General features: G+C 37.2%; 1 protein-coding gene across 1 annotated transcript in view; it reads left to right on the forward strand.

Annotated features, from left to right (window-relative positions):
* The window catches only part of NME8 (NME/NM23 family member 8), a 17,982-nt gene extending 3,768 nt beyond the window's left edge, over positions 1-14,214 (forward strand). The window contains exons 6-16 of the mRNA XM_057376984.1: positions 510-576; positions 2,310-2,386; positions 3,610-3,702; positions 7,649-7,789; positions 8,406-8,431; positions 9,071-9,252; positions 10,365-10,509; positions 11,351-11,455; positions 12,150-12,301; positions 13,298-13,442; positions 13,992-14,214. Coding sequence (XP_057232967.1) covers positions 510-576; positions 2,310-2,386; positions 3,610-3,702; positions 7,649-7,789; positions 8,406-8,431; positions 9,071-9,252; positions 10,365-10,509; positions 11,351-11,455; positions 12,150-12,301; positions 13,298-13,442; positions 13,992-14,214 — 1,356 coding nt within the window. The remainder of the gene's footprint in view (positions 1-509; positions 577-2,309; positions 2,387-3,609; positions 3,703-7,648; positions 7,790-8,405; positions 8,432-9,070; positions 9,253-10,364; positions 10,510-11,350; positions 11,456-12,149; positions 12,302-13,297; positions 13,443-13,991) is intronic.
* Positions 14,215-22,612: the final 8,398 nt, after the last annotated feature.

Below are 22,612 nucleotides of genomic sequence, written 5' to 3' on the forward strand. Positions count from 1 at the left end.
GGGACTTTTAAAGATCATCTAGTCTAACCCCTCCTGCCACAGGCAGTCACATATTTCACTAGTTCAGCCTGCATTGCRAAAGATCCCACAGTTGGATTTCACAGTAATAGCAGAGTTAATCTGCCCTTGTTTCTTGTTCTCCACAGAACCACCAAATTTCCATTATGGTACTTCATAAAAACTTAACAAATTTACAGATTAGTCTAAWAGTATGAGAAATGGAGAGATGGACAAAATGTCATGAGCTCATAAAGGTTTTAGTAATGTTTTTTCTTTTGGGACTAAGTATTTTTAAAGCATAACTTAGTAACTGCATCATATGAAACAAAGACATAAATAACAGTCATGTCTTATTGCTAGTTTTATTAAAATGGAGATGAAAGAACTCCACTCACAGTAAAAAAAAAAGATTTTTAACTGAAGTTCAGTTAAGGAATATCAGACTGACCAAAGTTCCTTCTTAGAATTGCAGAGGTGATGTACTTTTATTCCATTTGCAATTACCTTAGGTAGAAGAAATTGTTTTCAAAGAAGAAAGTTCATCAGAAGGGTCTGATGASGAGGAAGCAGACGAGGGTAAATATATTTGATTTATTTTAGGAATGTTAACAGAAAGAAAGAGAACAAATGTCTTTTGATTAATAATTGTCTATGTGTAGCACTAATAGACCCTTCTTCAGCTGAGTTAATGAAGTGCTATGATTGAGCATTCTTCTGTAAGAAATTAATATATTGGACTGTCATCATCAATATATCTTTATACCCACACTGGGAACCTTCAGAAGTGATATGTGCCAGGGAATTTTCCTGTGTAAAGTTAAGGCCTGAAAGTCACTTCCACACAGTCCCTGTGTGAGCTGTGTACTTCTGTTAGGGTGGAATACTGAGATGGATTCAATCTGAGAAGATTGGAAGAGCTGATCTGTGAAGCAGTGGCATGCCTTCTATCTCAGATTATTTTAATTAACTCTTTCACCAGATTAGATTTAAGAACAGGCTTATATAAGAGCATAAATCCACAGTAGCAGGATAAGCTTGCAAAARGATTGAAAAATAAGCACCATCCTGTTGGTAAGTCCTGTCTGTGATTTATCTCAGGTTTGTCATAAGCTGAGACCTACATYTTTTCTATTTTTATTGTTGTCTATGGCTACTGAATATTCCCACTCCTTCATATATGCAGAGAATGCCATTTTGCACTGCTGAGATGCAGCAAACTCCTCCATCCTCTCCTTCTTCTGGACTGTGCTTCTTTTCCTTCTGTGAGAAGGCATTAGATCACAGTCATGGCATCTCCTTTCCTTCCTCTTCATGCTTTTTTTTTTAATTGTGTGGTTCTACTGACATATTCCTGACCTCAACTGTAGCCTATGTTTTTTTTTAATAAGCCCTGTGAGACCTAGTAGTACAGTATCATCATTTAGCAATTATCTACAGACTTCACACTAATCCCCAAAAGCTAAACATGATAGAAAATCAGAAAGYAGAGCTTTAGCTCAGGTTCAGCTTCAGGTTAGGGGATCTCTCAGAAACTGTGATGCACTAATATTTTGTGGTAATATTTTTCTTAACACATGCAGTGTCTGTAGGTGATTCTAGTACTGGTAATGAATAATGTGCTGCTTGCATTATTGCTATCTTAAATTCTTCTGCAGTTTTTGGGATCTGATTGAGTAACATTCAAATGCTTAACTGTAAACTTCAGGTCCCTGCTGACCATTTTCAAGGTTCTCTATGCTATGGATGTGGTAGCACTGTGTCTACACTGTTACAGCAAGGAACACCCTGTTTTAWACATCAGATTGTGTTAGCAAGTGTGTGTGAATTCCACAGGTATTTATTGCAAATGCCTTCAGCATTCCCAACCCTAAGGAATCAAACCACTGTGATGAGAAGTACATGTTTTACTGGAAATCTCCAATATTCAGATTTTCACTTAGTGAATTTTCATTTGTAAAATTCATTCCTTTCACTTTTCTACTCTCGTACATACAGAGATCTTCCTAGACAAAATTCATCATCAGCTGAAATTTTCCTACCACAGCTAGCTGCATGCATTTCTCCACCATATTTTCTCCTAAAAAACAATAGTTAATCAGAAATGTGAATTCCAGGGATCAAAAAAGTTGGTCCTGCACTGCAACGCATGCTTTAAATGTTGGAGTCAATTTTTGGGACCACTGTTTGGCCATATCAATATTAAAATGGCAAATTACTTAGAGAAACCTACTTGTAAGTAATGGAAAATTTAGTTGCGCATTGATTTTAATKAATATATTAATTAGCATACTATTTTTCCCCTTTTTCAGAAGTACTCACTTATTCTGTCGGAATTATAAAACCTGATGATGTCGCAGAGGGACGTGTAAATGAAATTAAACGCAAGGTAAACAGAATTTTAAAATATTCATTCATTCTATTTATTTAAGAGGCATAATAGCAAAATGAAAGGTCAAGTATATCCTAATTTATGCTCAGGCTTTAGAACAGAATCTCATAAGGATTCTCTGCTGAGGATGATAAAAGCACAATAATTTTTACCTGAAATAATACAACATTCAAATTTATACTATTGTTTTAATGTTCTRTGCCAGTAAAGGTTAGACATCGATTCATATTTTTTCTGCTACCAAAAAAAATCTCATGACAATGTGTATCAAGATGATATTATAAGTATTTTTAAAAGTGCTATGACAGGGATAATGACCTTTGCAGGAAAGGAAATCAGAGTGCTGTATAGGTTGTTTCTGCAATTRCTCTACCTTAGCTGGAAAGGAAGGAAGCTCAGTAAAGGCAAAAAAACACGCAGTGCTTGGAAACAATTTAGCTGGAGCAGCTGCTACTTGGCTTATGAGGTGATTTCCTGCACTGTTTCCACAGTCAGCCTTGTCAGGGTCAGCTGAAAACATCCATCACAGGGGCTTTCAAAGATCAAATCAAAGAGTAGAGCGCTGGTGCACAGGTTAATGTTGGTGTGTCACCAGTATTGGGGCTGGATACTGCCTTTGCCATTAAAATATCAATATCTGCTACAAACCACATACCAATGSACTATGAACTTTGACTCAAGTCATRTAAGTGTGSATCACTCRCAAATAATTTAATTTAGCRCAGTAACCTAGCWTAAAACAGAAAAGCATAAAGTAGATTTCATTTTTCTTTGTTTGCTGTTTCTAAAGCCAAGTARTTTAGCCTAATACAGAAATTGTTAAGTGCATATCTAAGCAATGACTCCTATGATTATAAAATAATTTATACTATTTTGCAACATCAGTTGCATGTTAACCACTCACAATGACCAAAAGGAGTTTATTCAATGTGAAATAAAAGGAATTATTAACTGCTGAATGAACGTTCTACATACATTGAACTGCATTATATTTTTTCACAAACATTAACTTAGAGGTATTATGATCTCGAATTTAGTAAAGTGCTTTGAAAGGCTGGAAGTTCAGTTTAGACARAGATAGGAGTTATATTTTGAATAGTTCAGAGAATTTTAAACTTAAGATATCTTCTAAAATCAATCAATCTTTAGATTTGTAATAACAGATGATTTAGTACTTATTCATTTTCAAATGCCCATGAGTAATAACTGAGTAATTGCAGATTAGACGGGCAGGATTTGACATTAAAGCAGCGGAGGAGAGGATGCTTACTGAAGAGCAAATCCGAGTGTTTTACACCCATAAAAAATACCAGGTAAAAACCAATTAAAAGCATAAATGAAAGGAACAGGTAAAAAAAATTTTTGTTACCAGATGTTCTTGCAAATGTCTGTATGGTAAATTTTAAATATATTTAAGAACTGAATTAATGTAGATTTAGTACATAAGAGATATTCTCTCTCCCTTTTACTGACTCATACAAATATCACTAAGGTGGCAATCTAATATTCCAACAAAATTAAACTCACCTCCAATTAAATACTGAAAGATTTTGTTCTTCTTTCTGTTATCTAAATGTGTGTGATCCTTAGACATGGTGCTAAATTTGTAACACTATTTATCAGGATGAAATTATACTGATTTTAAAACCTGTTATGACAGCCCCTCTGACCTTTGTAAGAAAAGAAAAACAGAATGCTGTATAAATTGTTCCTGCAATTACTCTGCCTTGGTTATCAGGTGCTGAAATGTGGCACAAACCCAAAATCCAGTGTCATCTATGTGACAGTATGTATCAATTTGACACATATTGTTGAGGACAGAAAATAAGTGATACTACACATTATATATTTTTTAAATTTCTTTCCAGATTTTATCATGGAGCAGTTCTGGAAATAAACATGTGCACAGGCAGAAGGGGAAAGCATCTCGGTTGGCATCTATTTTTCGTGCCTTGTCCCGTATTAGGGGACAAAAATAGCTAAAGACAGATATAAAGTTCAAGAAAATAATTAAATTAGGCTGCCCACCATTAAATAACAGTGGTCTAGCAAACTAGCACCTGAATATGGTCACATTCTCCAGCCGTGTGTTAGCTAAAATTGAATGTGTAGAAGGATCTGAGTCAAAAAATGAAGTTGCTTAGCAAATTTTTATACCTTCTGCTATATGTATAAAATAGAGACTGGAATTACATGCAGACTATTAATAATTTGTTTTATATTATTAGAGGAACTAATGAAAAGGATCAGGGAAATGGTTGGCCTAATGTAAAGGAGGGGGTGGGAAGGTGCTTCTGTGGCATTCCAAAGGGATGAGAATGAGATGAGTTGGTTCCTACTAAAGTGAGAGACAAAAAAGAAAAATTATAGTAATCACTAGATGGCAGCCCTATGGTTTAGAAAGGGAGTAACAGGGTGGTCTTGTAAGAAACCATGAAGAACTAGAATTCTAGTTTAGACACAGATAGTTTTGAAATAGAGGTAGAAGTAACTCATCTTTATGGAAACAGCAGCCAAATTTGAGAGTAGCAAAGTGTAGAGGCAGACATGGGAAGAACAAAGACAAAAGCATGCAACGTTTGATATATCATAGAATCATAGAATAGCTTGGGTTGGAAGGGACCTTAAAGATCATCTGGTTCCAAGTGCAGGGGCACTTTCCACTAGACCAGGTTGCTCAGTTCCATCCAGCCTGGCCTTGAATGTCCAGGGATGGGACATCCTCAGCTTCCCTGGGCAACCTGTGCCAGTGCCTCACTGCCTTACAGTAAAGAATTTCTTCCTAATACCTAATCTAAACCTACTCTCTTTCAGTTTGAACCCATTCCCCCTGTCCTCTTACTGCATGCTCTTGTGAAAGTCCCTCTCCATCTTTCTTGTAGGCTCCCTTCATGTACTGAAAGGCTGCAATTAGGTCATCCTGGAGCCTTCTCTTCGCCAGGCTGAACAATTCCAATCCTCTCAGTCTTTCCTTGTACAGAGTGGTCCTCCATCCTTCTAATTGTTCTAGTGGCCTACTCTGGACTTGCTCCAACAGGTCCATTCCCTTCCTGTGCTGGGGACCCCAGATCTGGATGCAGTACTGCAGATGGGGTCTCACCAGAGTGAAAGGGCAGAATCCCCTCCCTCACCCTGCTGGCCGTGCCACTTTTGATGCAGCCCAGGATGTGTTTGGCTTCCTGGCCTCCAAGTGCACATTCCAGGTCGTGTCCAGCCTCTCATCCAGCAGCACCCCTAAGTCCTTCTCTCCAGGGCAATTCTTGATCTGTTCACGCCCAGTCTGTGGGTTGCCCTGACCCAGCTGCAGCACCTTTCACTTGGTCTCATTAAACCTCATTAGATTCCCATGGGCCCACTGCTTGAGATTGTCCAGGTCCCTCTGGAAGGGCATCCTGTCCTTTGGGTGTGTCAGCTTGGTGTCATCTGCAAACCTGCTGAAGGTGCACTCAATCTCTTCACCTGTGTCATTAATGAAGATAAACAGCACTGGTCCTAGTATGGCCCCCAGGGGACACCACTTGCCACCAATGTCCATTGGGACTCTGAGCTATTGACCTCTACCCTCTGGATGCAAGTGTCCAACCAATTCCCCCTCTACCAAACAAAAATCAAATCCATCTCTCTCCACTTCAGAGAGGAGGATGGTGCATGGTACCATGTCAAGGCCTTACAGAAGTCCAGACAAATGACATCTGTAGTTCTTCCCTTGTCCACTGATGCACTCACCTCATCACAGGAGGCCACTGGGTTGGTCAGGCAGGACTTGCCCTCGGTAAAGCCATCTCAAATCACCTCCTGGTCCTCCACGTGCCCTAACACAGCTTCCAGAAGGATCTGTTCCATGACCTTCCAAAGCACAGAGGTGAGGCTGACAGGTCAGTAGCTCCTGGGGTCAGCCTTTCTACTCTTTAAAAAGATGTACAATGTTTCCCTTTTATTTTAGTCATTTGGGACTTCACCTGGCTGCCAAGACTTTTCAAATATCATGGAGAGTGGAAAATAACATTACACCATAGCAGATACCTGCCAACATTAGGACAGGAGGATAATAAAACTCCTATGAACTATATGGTTCCAGAGAGCCCTTTGCATATTGAGAGGTCAATTATTTGGCATTCTCTAAGTTTAATTTTAGGCTGAAAAATAATTACGTTAAAACATAGAGATTCCTTTGTGCTCATTGCGCAAAATTATCCCTGATTTAATACTCCACAATCTTGCTGAACTCCTGGAGTCTGCATTTTACAAGAGAATAGAGACTCAAGGCAATAGACCTTCAGATTAAACTGGAACCAAAAATTGCTTCTTTTTCATGATGAAGCTGGGTGAACCAGGACAGCTAAAACTAACATCTACACATAGTTCTTCTAACATAAGCAAGTGTACTTTTGAAGCCACCACAGAAAAAATACTCCCTTTATGCATAATAATGAGTGGTTTTGTACTTGCATTCATTCTTTTTCTTTCTGAGTTTGTGAAACAGGTTAGCATATGCACAGATATTAAGATAATTGAAGGAGAAAGCAATGAATTGAAAGCAGACATGAATATATCATCCTGATATTATTACAGGAAAAATGTATCATATGCAATCACATGATGGTGACTGATAAGGATTTAAAAAAAAAAGAATAGAAAAAAAAAAGAAAAAGGTGAAAAAAAAAAAAAAAAAAAAAAAAAAAAAAGAGTTAAAAACTCACACCACAAACTTCAAAGGTTATTTTTCTGACAGAAATGTACTTTTATAGGATTGAAGGTTGAAACTAAAGAAGTGAAAAGCACATAGTAAAGCAAGTGGAGTTTCAGGAAACATACAAATGTTTTGCAAATAGTTGGGTTTTATATTTATAGACAGCTACATGATTTCCAGTTTTAAAAATTATTCATGGAACTGTATTGCAGTTTTATAAGTCACACTACATGCTGCACTACAAATATAACAAGTGATCACATTTGCGAGCTTCTAGAAAATTTTCTTCAGTCTTTTCTTTTTCATTTTAACCTGGAAGAACATCTAGTACTGTTTAAAGTAGYTATGAATTTCTTTATCTAAATTAATTATTTTTAAGACATTTGATAATGTTGTCTCAAATGATTGATGAAAAAACTTCTCAGACAATTTAACAGAGYTCTGAGGAATGTATGTGAATGCCATTTTGGAACAGGAATGTATGAGTTACATTAAAAGCATCATTGTCTCATTTCTGATGACAAGTTCAGAGTTCCTGCAGTTCATATGGGGRAAATTATGTTTTTTAGCCTGACTTTGACGAATTTGTTGAATTCATGATGAGTGGACCATGCCATGTTTTGATAATCACTAGAAGTTTAACAACTGGTGATATTCCTCACTGGAAAGGACTAGACGATAAAAGTGAGTCTGGTCAGCCTGGGAAGCCAGTCARGTAAGTGCCAGTGGAAATGTTTATCTGTGATTCAGCCACACTGCTCAGTGCACACCACAAACCAGGGCACGTTCCTACAGATGCAGAGGTGCCCAGGTGAGCAGGGTCCAGGGAACAGGCAGAGTTCACCACTCAGCCCTTCGCAGGATTACCACTAAAGATGCAATCCCAGTCCTTGTGGAAATTCAGACATTCCTTGCTCCCCAGTTAGAGATGACAAGCCAAGGTCATTGATCTCTCTGAAGTCACTTCAGTMGGTTCTCAGACCAAGAGGAACGATGTTACACTTCAGAGCTGATGTAGCCCTTGCAATCCTTGCCCRCCCACACCAAGGGACTGCCAGCACYGCTGACAGAAGGTTGMACTCTTTCCCRTRTTTACCCYGTGTTTGTTGGGAAGATGTGACCCAGGGCAGACCAGKGCACATCTGAGGCGTGCCCTTCTCCCTGAGAACACTGTACAAGCCAGCCGAGAACGGATAGGGTATTGAAGTTTGTGTCCCCAACCTCCTTCAAGATGCATAAAACATTGCAAGGATTAGATGCTCACAACCATGGTATCTTGAAATGTGTGTTTTTCTTCTATGCCAAAGGCTTGCAGAGAATTTTAAGGATGAGAGCCTCAGACAAGAGAGGCTGTGTTCCCAAAAATTCAAGTATCAAATCAAGTTTTATATTTAGACATTTACTTAAAACAACATGAGCTTAAATACTGGTCCAAAAACAGAATTTATCATAATAATTGACATTTTGTCAATGCTGCATCCCTTTTTCCATTAATTTAGTACAGCTAGGGAATACTTAATTTTCTAAAAGTGGTCAAGAGGGACTTTATTTACATAGCTAAATAAACAGAGAAGAAACAATGAAAAGTGTCTCTGTTAGAGACAATTCTCTAATGCTATCATTTTTATGATCATGCTGTGCACGAACTAAGCACAAGTCTTCTATTGATCATTCATTATACATTGTACATGTGTCAGTAGCAATTCTGCATCATGAAACAGAGAAACTATTTTGGATAAGCTAGAAGGGRATTGTTAAAGCTGACTGGCTGAGATTTCTCCTTCAGAGCACATGATCAGGCACTTTTTCAGAATATTAATAATTCTCTTCTCAGAAATGTTATTTTACTCATGAATCCAAATTTAATAAAAAATTTGGTTTGCATTCTATTCTTATGTTTCCCTGAATTTTAATAAAGTATGTCTTCAAAAAGTAGCTTGTTAAAACTAAACAGTGACTTAAATACTGCAAATTACTTCATGTTTCATCAGGAAACTCAAGCCAGGACTCAAGTCAGCTGAGAGTCTGGTTAATATATGTGATGTGCAAGACAGTGTTGAAGATGCCAGTAGACAACTWGCTTTCTTTTTTCCAAATTTTAATGTAAATGAGGAAGAACATGTTGAAAGGACTTTRGCCATAATTAGACCCAGTCTCTTAAAGGAAAGGCGAGGTAAGTGTTAATAACTGTGTTTTTTATCAAGACTGTATAAATACTCTCATATTTTGAATTTTGAATTACAAATTCTAACTCAAACAATGACATGCTTTTAGGTTATATTGTCTCCCCAGTATTAGGCCAGCAGTAAATTTTATCTGGAATGAAGTTATGTGGTTAATGTTTTTCATACATTGAGAATGCAAATACCAATGATATTTTGTTCTTTYGGTTAATTTTTCAAGGAAGTCTGTAGATTGAATGTTTCTAGTAGACCTCTCAGAAAAGCTAATATTTTCAAATACAGGGGGACTAGATTTYACACCATAATAAAGTAGCTAATATTCTTGAATAGCAGGTCCAAGACAGAGAAACAGGAAGGGGAAAAATATCCAATCCAAGCTGTTCTATGCTGCATCAGGCAGTGCTGCCCAAGRCCTGCCCTAAACAGACAGCATTCTTACAGATTAAATACAAAAGTCTACCCCATTACATGAACCTTCATCCAAACAACTTCACTTTTCTTCTAAGTAATATCTTTGCATTTCTTCCTAGATTTCAGGTGGTATTTTTAGCTCAAACTTGAGAATCTCTGTGCTTGAAATAAACTCTACGCAAAGAGCAGAAATGCTACAATTTTGGTCTTTCCTTGTGAATTTATTTTCTTTATGGTTGTCTAGCACTTTGCTTAGARCAGCAGTTCTGCAGTTCATATGTAGGTAATTACACATTGATTTTGTAGTAATTTTGACTTGTGCCAAAAACTACTTACTTATCCATGTGGTCTTGTAAGACTTAGATAAAATAAATATTTCACCTAYCCCAATTCCTTAGACCTTTTGCTTAGTAGTAACATGTATCATATTTCTAAGTCAGGAATTCCTACTGAGTTTTCTGAAGCAAGAGAAAGCCTTAAGAAGATGAGGATCAGCTTTCTGAGTGTCCAGGCAACTAGTGATGCCTCCTAGCAGTTGCTTTAAATTAGTTTTCTGTTCTTTAGTTTGGAAATTAATTCACTCACAAAAATGTAATAACTTTTCATCATTGAAAAGTCCATGCCATTTCTCTACAAGTGTGTAARTGAATGAATGGATGACAATTCAGCATTATTTCAATATATTCAATAGATTCTATCCTACAAAGGATAAAGGATGATGGCTTCAGAATAGCAATGCAGAAAGAAATAATGCTATCTGAAGATCAAGTACGTACATTTTACAAAGAGCATGTYGATCAAGACTACTTCCCAGTCCTTCTAGACCAAATGACCAGGTACGCTGAATAAAAAAGGAGAATGTGGATCTATAGAATCTACATAGAATCAGATAAAACTGAAATTAATAGTTATTGAATCATAGACTCACAGAATTACTTGGGTTGGAAGGGACCATTAAGGCCACCCAGCTCCAGCCAAGGTGTCCAGCCATCCGGACACCTTGCCCCTGACCGGGTTGCTCAGAGTCCCACCCAACCTGGTGTTGAACATTTCCTGGATAATACATGCCTACAACATACACATGTACCTAAAAGTTTGGTAAAAGACAAAACAGGATCAGATTCCGTGCAGATAATGGAATAATTCCCAAGTACAAGCTTTTAAAAGTTACTAGCTAGTCAGAATCACTGTATGTATGAGGTCTCAGCAGCCAAGTCCACTGATTTGAGTGAAAATAGGTCTGCTCTGAAAGGCTGCATTTAGGTTGGCTGTAGGAGAGTTCTGAAATATTCAACTGAGCCATGTGCTGGAGGAAGAGAAATAAATCATGTTTGGATATTCCCTTCATATGAAGTTGGGGCACGGTTGGGGCATGATCAGTATTTCTTTGTCTTGCCATTGTGACAAAACTCAGTAACTTTGCAATTTAAATTTGTATTTAAGACCCATAAGGTTTTATCAGACTGTACCTGTTTAAACTATCAGATCAGTTTTAAGGTCCTCCAACATGGAGACTAATTTTCCTAGTCTGGACTACATATAATCAAATTCCTTTTTAAAATTACTAAGAGTTTAGTTGGGGTTTTTTTTTTGTTGTTGTTTTTTAGTTTTGTTTGTTTGTTTGTTTGTTTGTTTGTTTGTTTGTTTGTTTTTAATGCTACTTTTCCCATTGTACAGTGGTCCGACACTTGTATTGGCTCTAACAGGAGAAAATGCTGTATCACACTGGAGAAATTTGCTAGGCCCAAAGACTCTTGAAGAGGCTAAGGAAAATCCAGAGAGGTAATAGCCACAGAAGTCAACCATCGTTCACAGCTTCCAACTTACTTTCACATTCCTCATCTCAATGAGKTCCACATTCCAACTAGTGTAACTATAGTGCCATCATCTGGAAACAGAYAAACATTTCTGCAATTTTTTAAGCTTTTCTTGGAAGTAGTAATGTATTACACATAGAAAGCGTAATATTTTTGAGATATAATAGCTGCTAAGCATAATTAAMAGCTGAGCTTTAAAAAGTGTGATGAAGTGAAAGGACAGTTATTGAGTCAGAGAAAAAATGTTGGCAATACCTATCCTTAATAGTGGGATTTTTTTCTTGCAATGTTGCCATTACTTTTTTTTTTTTTTTGAAAAACACTAAAATTTTTCTTGTAGCTTATTGAAAACTTTGCATCAGTAAATATGTTATTTGTGACTAAGTTTCTTCTATGCATTTTATAAACAGACACCTTAGTTCTACCTGCTTATCCCAGGAAATTGCCATGGTGTCATCTTACCTCCTGCTGACCAAAGTGCCCTTTCATTAGAAAAGAAGTGGTATTTCTTGGAAATAAAACAACATGAGTACTGAGAGGGAGGGTGCTCATATTTCAGACTTCCAGATCAGCACTAATTTATATTCCCTGGGTTAAGGCTAATTACAGCTCAAAATGTCTGTTCCTGTAAGTAACTTCACTCTCTGGATGACTTTTAGTCTGCGTGCAAGGTATGCGATTGACAGCGTGCCTATCAATCAGCTGCATGGCAGTTCTTCAGCCGTCGATGCTGAGAAGGAATTAGAGTTCTTCTTCCCTGAGGAAAAAACTTTTGCATTAATCAAACCTGATGCTGCTAAGACTCATAAAGGTAAGGCTATATTTACTGATGTAAACATTTCTACAAAAGATTTGCAACGCACTCTGCAGTAAATCACATCAAATGCATYCTTTTGATTCTCTGAAATATGTTTTCTGGGCAGAGAAATTCTCTTACAGGGCTAGCATAATTCAGATTGAGATCTCAAATGTGGCATTTCCTTTGATAAGCTGCCTTTAGGTCTTTTTTCACTAGAATAGTGGTGCATTGAAGAAAGAGAGTTCTTAGTTCTTAGCAAAGCTACATTTTTTTAAAGCCAGGCACTTCTGCAGACTGTCTGCCCAGCATCCTTATGAGTCAAAGGAGAGAGACACTTGCCAAASTTCTGTTACTTATTTCAGACAGGTATCTCTAGTGACTCAAAAGAGGTCAGTGCTCTGTTAGRTGCATTCCCATCCTTGGTTTAACTTACTGTTAGACTAAGGGAATAAGAAGGTGAATACCAAAGTAAGAAGAGCACTAAGTACAATTTGGAATCATGCCCCAAGGAGGTGTGCTACCACTTTTGAAAAATTCTCTATCTAGAGCCCCTACTTAAAATTATTCTATTCTGTCCTAACAAATTTCTGTAGTCTTTTGAAGGCTAATTCATCATTGGCTTTGGCGAGTCTTTCCTCCCCTCTTGTAACAAAGCAGATTGGCAAGCCAGGTGATGTTTGATACAGCATTACAACTCCAGTCCACATTCTGTTCAACGTGACAACAGTGAATGATATTGGCACAGTTTATTGCAGTCTGGGTTTAAAACCTGCATCGAGAWGGATCATGCAGTGACAATGGTTTCTGTCTATTTTAGAGGACTGTTGAAATGTGTCTTATATTATCCATGGGTCTTTGATATTGTAAGAAGAATTAGAATAGGTGTTGGTGAATTCTTTTAGAAAAAAAAAAAATCTTGTATTTTCTGGAATTTTAAAGTTTGGGTGTTTGGGGAGGTTCTTTGCATCTAAACCATTTCAATCTAAAACAAGGGTTTTGTTATTCTAGAAGAAATTATGAAAAGAGTTAAACAGGCTGGATTTAGCATCTCAAAGGTAAAAGAACAAGCTTTAACTCGTGAAATGGCGGCACAGTTTTACAAGGATCATGAAGGAAAACCCTTTTTTGAAGATTTAGTGAATTGYATGACTGCGTAAGTGTCTTGGTTTACAGTACTGAGGTATGTAAGTAGACATCACASTTTGAATCTACAGTGCCAACAAAACATGAGTGGTGCAAGGATTTTACATTTACAACTATATCTAGCAAATTTAGTGGCTTCTAGCTTAGAGTATTCTTCTAAAAGGGACATTTACAGTTCTTCTCAAACATATGGGTGRCATTTTTTGGATTTTATTTTCTCTAAAAAGGAACTGCTTTCCTATGGAATCTTTTTTCTCCTCATGCAGGACAAATATCTTCCTCATAATATTGTAAGTATATCTATTCAAAACATTATGTATTGTCTTTCTTCACAAATTAGTGGGTGAGAGTATCTGGACAACAAGTCCTTGGCTTTCAAATATGGGATTTTGCCCTAAACAAAACATACAGAAACAAATTTTAATATTTAAGCAGCTTAATAAAATAAAGGTAGTTCAATGYTTATTATAACCCTCTATGGTACCTCTGACATCAAAAATAAGTCTGCATCTCAGAAATCCCAGAACAGTCTAAGAGTTTCCCTATATTGATTTTACAGGGGTCCATCAGTGGTAATGGTCTTATCAAAGGAAAATGCTGTGGAAGAGTGGAGGCAACTAATGGGTCCAACCGATCCAGAAGAGGCAAAGAAGGTCTCTCCAGAATCAATTCGGGCTCAGTTTGCGCATGATATTCTGTCTAATGCTGTTCATGGATCATCTAATCCAGAACATGCTATGAAAAGCATTGCATTTGCATTTGGAGAGCTTGATGCAGACTAAACAGTTAGGATACAATCTCTGAAAATTTATATTCATATAATTATATATATTTGTCCACTAAACCRCTATATTTAAGGCTACACAAACACATCTTTTTTCCTTCATACTCCATCCAATTTTAAGTGGGTAGTTTTTGTTATCAGTTCTTCCATATTGCAAAACATATCTAAGTAACCAGTAACACCTGTTAGAACTTTGGCATTAGCAATGATTTCTTTACGCATGCTTAATATATGCATTTCTTTTCTCATTTTAACAGATTTGTGCCTTTACAATAGTTAMAGGTTTCTAAAGAGTTTTATGTCTAGCAACCTTAAAAAGAACAAGGAAGGACATAGGTCAAGGAAGATGAATAAAACACTTTTAATGGCACATCCACTGTGATGTGGATTGAGTTCTGCAGTTCCAAATGTGAGCCAAATGGGGCACYTGGACCCACTGACCAGCTGTATATGTGCACATCCTGGTGGGATGGCTCTAGGTTATTAAGGCCTATTGGTTCCCTCAGGGCCCTGAGAAACATTTGCATTGTTTATTTATCTTTTTCCTAAATATCTTCTGATTACTACTGTTGCAGGAAGGATAAATAATTAAAAGGTCCTTTCCAGGCCTTTTATTTAATTCAAATATATTAGAGGAACTAAAATAAAAAAMCAGCTCTTACACAACAGCTATTCTCAACATGTACCTCTTTGCCAAACTAGCAAGTTCGTATCCTGTCCAGTTCTAACTTGGCTGTTCTTCATGAAGAACACAAATATTATTCTGTAGCTAATATATTCTCACTTTTACTGTCTGAGTCTGCTGAAGGTTGAGATTCTAAATATTATTCTGTAGCTAATATATTCTCACTTTTACTGTCTGAGTCTGTTGAAGGTTGAGATTCTAAAGAATGGCATTCACTTAAAAAAATTTACTTATATATAATGTTGATTGTAAGTGTGAAGTTCAGAAAGAAGTCCTTCTCATACTTTCTTTATTGTTCCTATTGTACTTAATACAACAAGCAGTAATAAAGAGCTTCCTGACAAATATTTCTGTTGTGATGGGACATTTGTTATTATAGACATTCCTCCAGCAGAAGTTGGACTGAGCATTCTCCTGGTGRCCCATTTTCACCTACAGCTGCTTTACTGCCACAAACTCAGCTTAAGTTTAACCTGTAGGAGGTGGTAATTAGTGCAGAATTTATATGTCAACTCAGTGAGGTGGGTTCTGAGAAACACTCTTCGGGATTGCTGTATGTTTTTTGGCTTCTTTTTAACTTCAAAAACCCATTAAAACTGTTCTTTCTGGCATTATTTCAGCGCTCTGAATCTTTTGGGTCCTGGCACACTATATCTTAAACTAAGAAGCAGCCTCAGAAAAGAGTAGATTGCTTGAGTAGTGCGATTTCACGTACATCAATTCAGCTCATTTCCTCGGATCTTTGTTGGAGTTTGGCTTCTCAACCAGTGGGACAAATACAATGTGGAATGTTTCGGCTGGTTTATTTTTTGACAGGAGCAGAAATGCTCCTGAAAACAGCAAAATGTGCTTATGTCTTATTAAGAGTCCATAATGTGTCTGGTGGAAGTTCACAATCAATTAGCTTGATAAGTATCACACACAGATTATGAATACTGTGAATTGTTGATTGCTCTGGTCTGAGAAATTTCAATTTGCTGTAAGGGTACTGTAGGTCTGCCTCTGCCTATTTAACTCTGTCTACTGAGTTACTGCTCTTGCTTAACCATTATCCTTCATACTGCATCACACCATTCAATATAGGATTTTGGTCAGTTTGGTTTAAGTATTGGATGTTGAAGGATTTTGTCTATCTGGKTTCCCATATTCATGTGTTTCAAGTACAATCCCTGCTTTGTGCTTGCTTAGAGCAATCCAGTAGATTCCACTGAAATATTATGCATAGATTTATGACAGTTTTTTCTTCATGTTGACTAAGTATCCAAACCCAAACTGAAAGGTGGGAGCATTTCATTTAGTCTTCTAGCAGCTTTGGAAAGGAGGAATTTAACAGATACATTTTAAAACAYCTTAAAATAACTGTTTCAGTCAGATGATGAAGAGATTCAGATTTGCAAAGCTTTTATATCTTTGAGAGACATACTTCTGTAGAATTATCAAAATATGCATTCAAAAGAATGGCAATCAAAATACTACCAATATTTTAAGAGATTGCTTTGTCTCTTTAAAAGTTTGACTCACCCTGTAGGTACTACACACATTATTTATACTGCCATCTACTCTTCTTTAAAAATGATATTACTGTGACATAGATATGGATGTAATTTGAAAGAATTTGAACATTTGTGGTGGGATGGCAATAATTTGATTTATAGAGTGTCGTGAACTAGGCTGAAAGCCAAAAGCACTGCACCCACGACGTTCCCTCCCCCCGGCTTCCCACCGGWGAGGCAGAAGGGAGAGCAAAAGCCCAATTAACACTAAAATTTATAGCTTTTAGATAACRTAACATAATTGAGARAAAGATACRTATATGCTCCAGAAAAATAGTCAGACAGGCTGAATAACTTAAGTTGCAAAATAGATTTATTACTACAAGCTACTAAGAATATTATCGCACCRGGGAGGGGAACAGAGATAGGGAAAAATTTACAAGGAGAAGAAAATAAAAACAGACATTTTAAGACACMTGTTATTCTWTCTGGGAACCTGGCTCTCTTCCAAGTCAGCCCTCTTCACCACCCCCATGCCTTCCTGTGCCCAAAAGGGGCAGGGGTGAAAGTTTTAACATAAACATAGATCAGACTACTCATTACGGTTATCGTTCAGCATCATAGGAGAAGCATTCTTACAGCTCTAAGCTGTGGAAGGTCTTTTCCCAAGAAACAGTCAGTGTATAACTACTGATGGCAAGGGATTCTTTTCTTTACCTCGTGGGAGAAAGGAAAACAGTCCTCCAAGGTTGCTCTCTCAAATCTCCTGGCAGAACACAGCTTCTTCTAAGCATCCACTTGCTTCAGATCTGGGGTGAGGGGGGCACCTCTTCCCCGCAGAACACAATTTCTTCTAAGCTTCAACTCGCTTCAGACATGAGCGGGAGCCAAGCCTCTTCCCCTTTTTTAGYTTGTTATGAGCCAAGTCCTCAAAGGCCAGGTTTTTCTCAGAGCAAGTTTGCTCTCTTTTCYATACAGGTCTCCCATTGAAGAAATAGTCCTTTCGAGAACAGCTTGCTTTCGCCATGTTCGAGCACCACAGTAACAGTACCTATCTTCCTCTTACTATCATCTTGGGTCTCCATTTTTTTTTCCATACATCTCCTCACCCTCTTCCTCTGTCCTCCCCCCAGTGCATGATACTAAAAACTTAAAAACTAACAACCTAAAAACTAAATGACAGCTGCACTCTATCTTGTTTTGAAATCTTCTAAAGTACAAGACCATACATCATCACAGAGGTGTAACCAACCTGTGCAATTGGCCAGGCCTGAGCAGCAGTCTGTCCATCAACCTCAGAGCCATAATGGATTGGTTCTAAAACACAGGGGGCAAGGTTCCTTTTGCTGGAGAAGRAGGAGAAAGCTTCTAGAACTTTGTCAAAGGAGCCATCTTTGTGGTTTCCCGGTCTCATTCCCCCCACCACTAAAAACCGGACCGAGTAAAACCAGGCCATAGAGTCAGGAGGACTCTGTTCCAACAGAAACTCCATTGAGTCTCACAGGTTAAAATCTTCCTGCAATTAAATTTACATAACTCTTCTGTGTACAAAACTTACAGAAAGTCTGACTCTGTCCGTTTATCTCATATCTAAATGCCAGTTCAAAATAGAATGTGGCCTTCCCRACTGTTTATTTAGAAAATATCTTGTAGTTCATCATAGAATTAGGTGGTGCAAAGATTTGATTAAAATTCTTCCAACACTAACAAAAGATAACATAATTATTCTTCTGATTTTTGTCCCAGCAGGAGACAAATGGAACCACAGGGCATGTTTATTTATACCACCAGACCACATACTTCCTTGTTTAGGAACCTTAATGAAATCATAATCTGACAGTAAAGACTATATTAAAGATCTGTTTCAGKTTAGAATGATAAACAAGGGGGTTATAAATCTCAAAATACTGTTTTAGAAGAAAAAGTATGTCTGATTGTAGTGAGTTTTTGTACTGAGTTTTTGTACTGAATTACTACATAAAAAAAATAAGACAAGTGGAGAAAAAGCTTTTTTTCCCTGCCAAGAAGATGGAGTCAATCAGCTTGTGGCTGTGTACCACTGCACAGTTTTTCCTTTGCTCTGACTGTCGAATGAGCTACGTTATCAGACCTTGCAAATGTCTCTTCATTTTATCCACATTCTCTGTGAGAAAACGAGCAGTTCTGATTACCTTGCTCAGAGAATACATACAGATGTTCTCTGACTATCTACCAACTATAAAATTTTCATCACACAGAAACCACAAGGAATTAAAAGACTTAGGGTGTTGTTGTTTTGCTTGGGGCATCTCTTGGTCACACTGATGCACCCATAAACCTTCTATCTGGATAAAGACTGCCTAACATATTTAAGGTACTTTTGGCACTTGTCCCAATCTAGAGAAAAGAAAGGAGTGTGCCCTCCCTTCCTTCATGCTTATTTCCATAGTGGTTTATCCACAAACCTTTTGGCAGCAACACAAACAAATCTAATACTAATAGATTACCTGGAAGCCCTCAAATTTACTGCATATCCAGCAATCAAGTTTGAAACCCTGTTTTACATTCCAGTAAGGCTGCTGTTTAATTTCAGAGATATTACATGAAATACAGTGTCAATATAGAMATTGAGTGCAATTTTTTCCAGAAAGCCTTGGCTAGGTCTAATCAGAAGTAATGCCTCTATAGGAGGTGATATTTATAAATGGCAACATAATTCTGAATTTTTTTGACCCTGAGGTGACATATAAATTTACAAATAAATCTTAGATTTGGTTTACCAGAAAAATCTGGTTGAGGAAATGTTTTCAGATGTGCCTTTACATTCAACTGCTAAGAACAACCAAAAACTTGTGTCGGTTGTGCATAATTGGAGTAAATATTTTTTCAGGTTTCATTCTTTTGGAATCTAGGTTACAATTCTGGATAAAAGAATTTAGGAGCTGTTTGAGTATTTTGGACAGGAAARTCTTCTTTTTATTTGCTTAGGAAGTATTTCTCAGTTATATGCACTGACTGGACAAAAGCTGCAACACTGAATTGAAGTGACCGGGTCATTCAGGTCTTCTTGGAGAGGGGATTTTATGAGGTTTCTTTTAAATGTGTTTCATTAAAGAGTTCCGATTTGCATTTACAGTGAACTTCTAAAATGGGGCCAATCATTCACAATTAGAGTAAATATTTTTTCAGGTTTCATTCTTTTGGAACTGAGGTTAGAACATTCAGTGAAAATACTGAATGGCACTTCTAACTAAACTGGGCACATGTATGTGGGAGGTAGTAAGAAACTTACTAGAAGCATATGTTTGGTGTTCCAGGCAATTTTTATTTTATATGAAAAAAATGCCAAGCCCCGCAGTAACAAGACAGCTGCAACACCAAGAAAAAAAAAAAAAAATTGACACTTTGAGGATTTGGCCTGCTAATTTTTCATCTTTAAGAAGTTTCAAAGTAAAAACATTCATCCATCAGCAAACTATTTGCACCCTCTGCTAAATCGAGGTTTCATGACTTCAGTGCTGGAGTGCAGTAGCACAGCAATGGYTTCACCTGGCCATGGATGTGCATGAGAAGAGGTGAGACTTGACCTTCTGCCACATGCCAGGGAGCAGAAATGGTGAGTGGACCCTGTGGGGAGGAATTTGCCTACTCAAACAGCCCTCACTGCTCCAACACCTATTTCATGTCTTTGCAAGGGAAGGGAAGGACAGGTGGCTGGAGGGTGCAGATATGCTAGGTCTGGATTCAGCTGGCATTTGATGTCACAGGGAGGTAATAATAGTAGGGGATTTTCAAAATGGCATGACTTACATTCGTGCTGAATTGGGTTGACCCATGCCTCCTTAAAATCTAGGAAAACATGGGTTTGGAAAAACACACTACCTTATAATTTATCCCTTGCATGTCTATTYTTTGCATTATGATATCCCCTGCTTTTTGTTGCATTGCCTTCTTCCATATTTCTACCATATTAGATTGAAAATTAGTCAGCATAAAGCATACATAAAAATGTCAAGGAATTTGGACACACCTTGCTCAATGCATCAATGTTTATTCCAGCATACTGGAATGGTTAATTTAATCACAGCAACTTGAAGAAGGAATGGTGACAATTCTCTGGAGAAAAATAATTTGTACATTATTTTCCCCAGACAAAAAAAATGTTTGATTATAACAGTTGTAAAATAATATGTAATGTTGCAGTGAAGTCTAGGTAGCTGTTCCAAAAGTTTCATTCAACAAATACCACACTTGACTATGTTCACAATAAAACTTGTTTAAGTGATATATCATTACTTCAGCGTTGTTACTTCAGCAACACATTGATAAGACCATTGTTCATTCTTTAAAGGTTAACCATAAATATATATTTATTGGGGTACTTTAAATTGGGATCAAAGCTTAAGAACTCCTGCTACAYAGTACATTAAAAAAAGAATAAAAACCTATTTTAGAAGTTTTCCAATCATACTGATCTTTTAGATCATGCTTACTTAAGTCAGCATTTTCAAACTCACCTAAACGGGTAAGTGAAATTCTGTCTCCTTTGATTTCCATTTTAGTTTTTCCATTTCACTTAACATGATTAAGGTTTCACCTCTAGGCTCTAAGTTTGTGATCTGTTTGTTCAGACATGTCAAACACACACAATTCCTACTTAAGTCAATAGATGCTGTATATACTCAGCATTCCTGGCACCTGGAATGAATTTTAGGTCTAATTCTGCAGGTGTTCCATGTCAGTTAAGTACTGCATCTGCCCAGAATTACCAGTAGGACTATACTCAAAAGCTGATCTTTGTATATTTTAAYCAACCGCTCAAAGCTCAGCAAGGACCATTTAGGTTGTTCCCCCCACAACTATCCTATATGCTATTATTCCATTTTTTGTAGCACCTCTGTCTTTTTCGTTTAAACATTGTAACTTGGCATCTATGTCTCCAATTTGCATTAGCATATTACCAAGCAYATAGGTCCTGCTGCCAAAATCACTCCAGCATATTCTGCCTTGAATTTTACACATGCAAATTTCATTGGAATTCTTTTCATGGTAAAGATCAACCTACTGACATGACCAATTGTAACTCTTTATATTAATCTACACAGAACTACTTTTTTTTTTTTTTTTTTTTCTGACAGACACTCTCTATTACAAAAATCCTCATTTTACCAGAATTGACCAGTCTAGTCCTTAGTCTTCCTACAGGAAATCCTGAAGGTCTTTCTATGCATGCATCTATCATGAGCTCTTCTGATCTTAATGTTGGTGATCTTCTTATATGTTACATGAAATTGAAATCAGAAGGTGCTATCTATGTTGCCTCATCCAAGCACACACTGGAATGAACAGCAGAAATGCCATCCTGGAGTTAAGTCAATTAGATTTGTATCACCTTTGCTGCTCTAATACCTCACACAGAAAATGGTAAGTCAGTAAACTTACAACATAAATTAAAGTATCTGCTTTTCCTATCACCCCTTCCAGAGTAAATGCCACTTTCTGATAAGCAAAACTGCAGATAGCCGGTTGCTTTGAGAAGCTTATTAATAGGGACAAGGCTGATTCATTTATTTATTTATTTATTTGGTCTCAGAAGAAGGTTAGAAATATGGTGTCAAATGATAAAAAGTTACACAAATGATTACTGAGCCACTCGAAGCCCTATCTTCTCCTTAATACTGTACAGTAGCTGTCAGTTATCTTTCGAATAAAGCTTCTATTCCAGTTTTCATAACAAAGCTATATTACAGCAAATTTGTTACTTTTAAGAATTCTACAGATCTGTTAACTTTAATCTGTCCTTTTAAAAAATACTGATTTTTCAATTAGACGCTTAAATATATTTGAAATTAGAACAACAGAAGCCAGCCTGAAGTACAATAAAAAAATTAAATGTCTGCATTGAATGCATTTTTACTACACAAACCCACAAGATCAAATACCATCACTGTCAGAATATTTTTGGTACACACATAAAAATAATCACATAATGCATACCCAGATGCTTAATGGTAAACTATGCTTTTGAACACTCTGAACAAGGGCTGTGATTCCAAATAGCAGATAGGCTCAGCTCCAGCAGCTGCAGTWGTTGCTGCCCAAGATGTTTGCCAGAGGTTAACAACCTTCTGCAGCTCCTCARCTGCCATTTCAGTGAGCTCTCAGCTAATTCAAGGACTGACTCACTGATACTACAACAGCTGAGAGTGGGARAYRCTCCATTCAGCTCTCYRAAATCT

The sequence above is a fragment of the Malurus melanocephalus genome, unplaced genomic scaffold, assembly GCF_030028575.1.
Source record: "Malurus melanocephalus ecotype Western Australia unplaced genomic scaffold, MMel_1.1 scaffold_297, whole genome shotgun sequence".
Classification (NCBI taxonomy): domain Eukaryota; kingdom Metazoa; phylum Chordata; class Aves; order Passeriformes; family Maluridae; genus Malurus; species Malurus melanocephalus.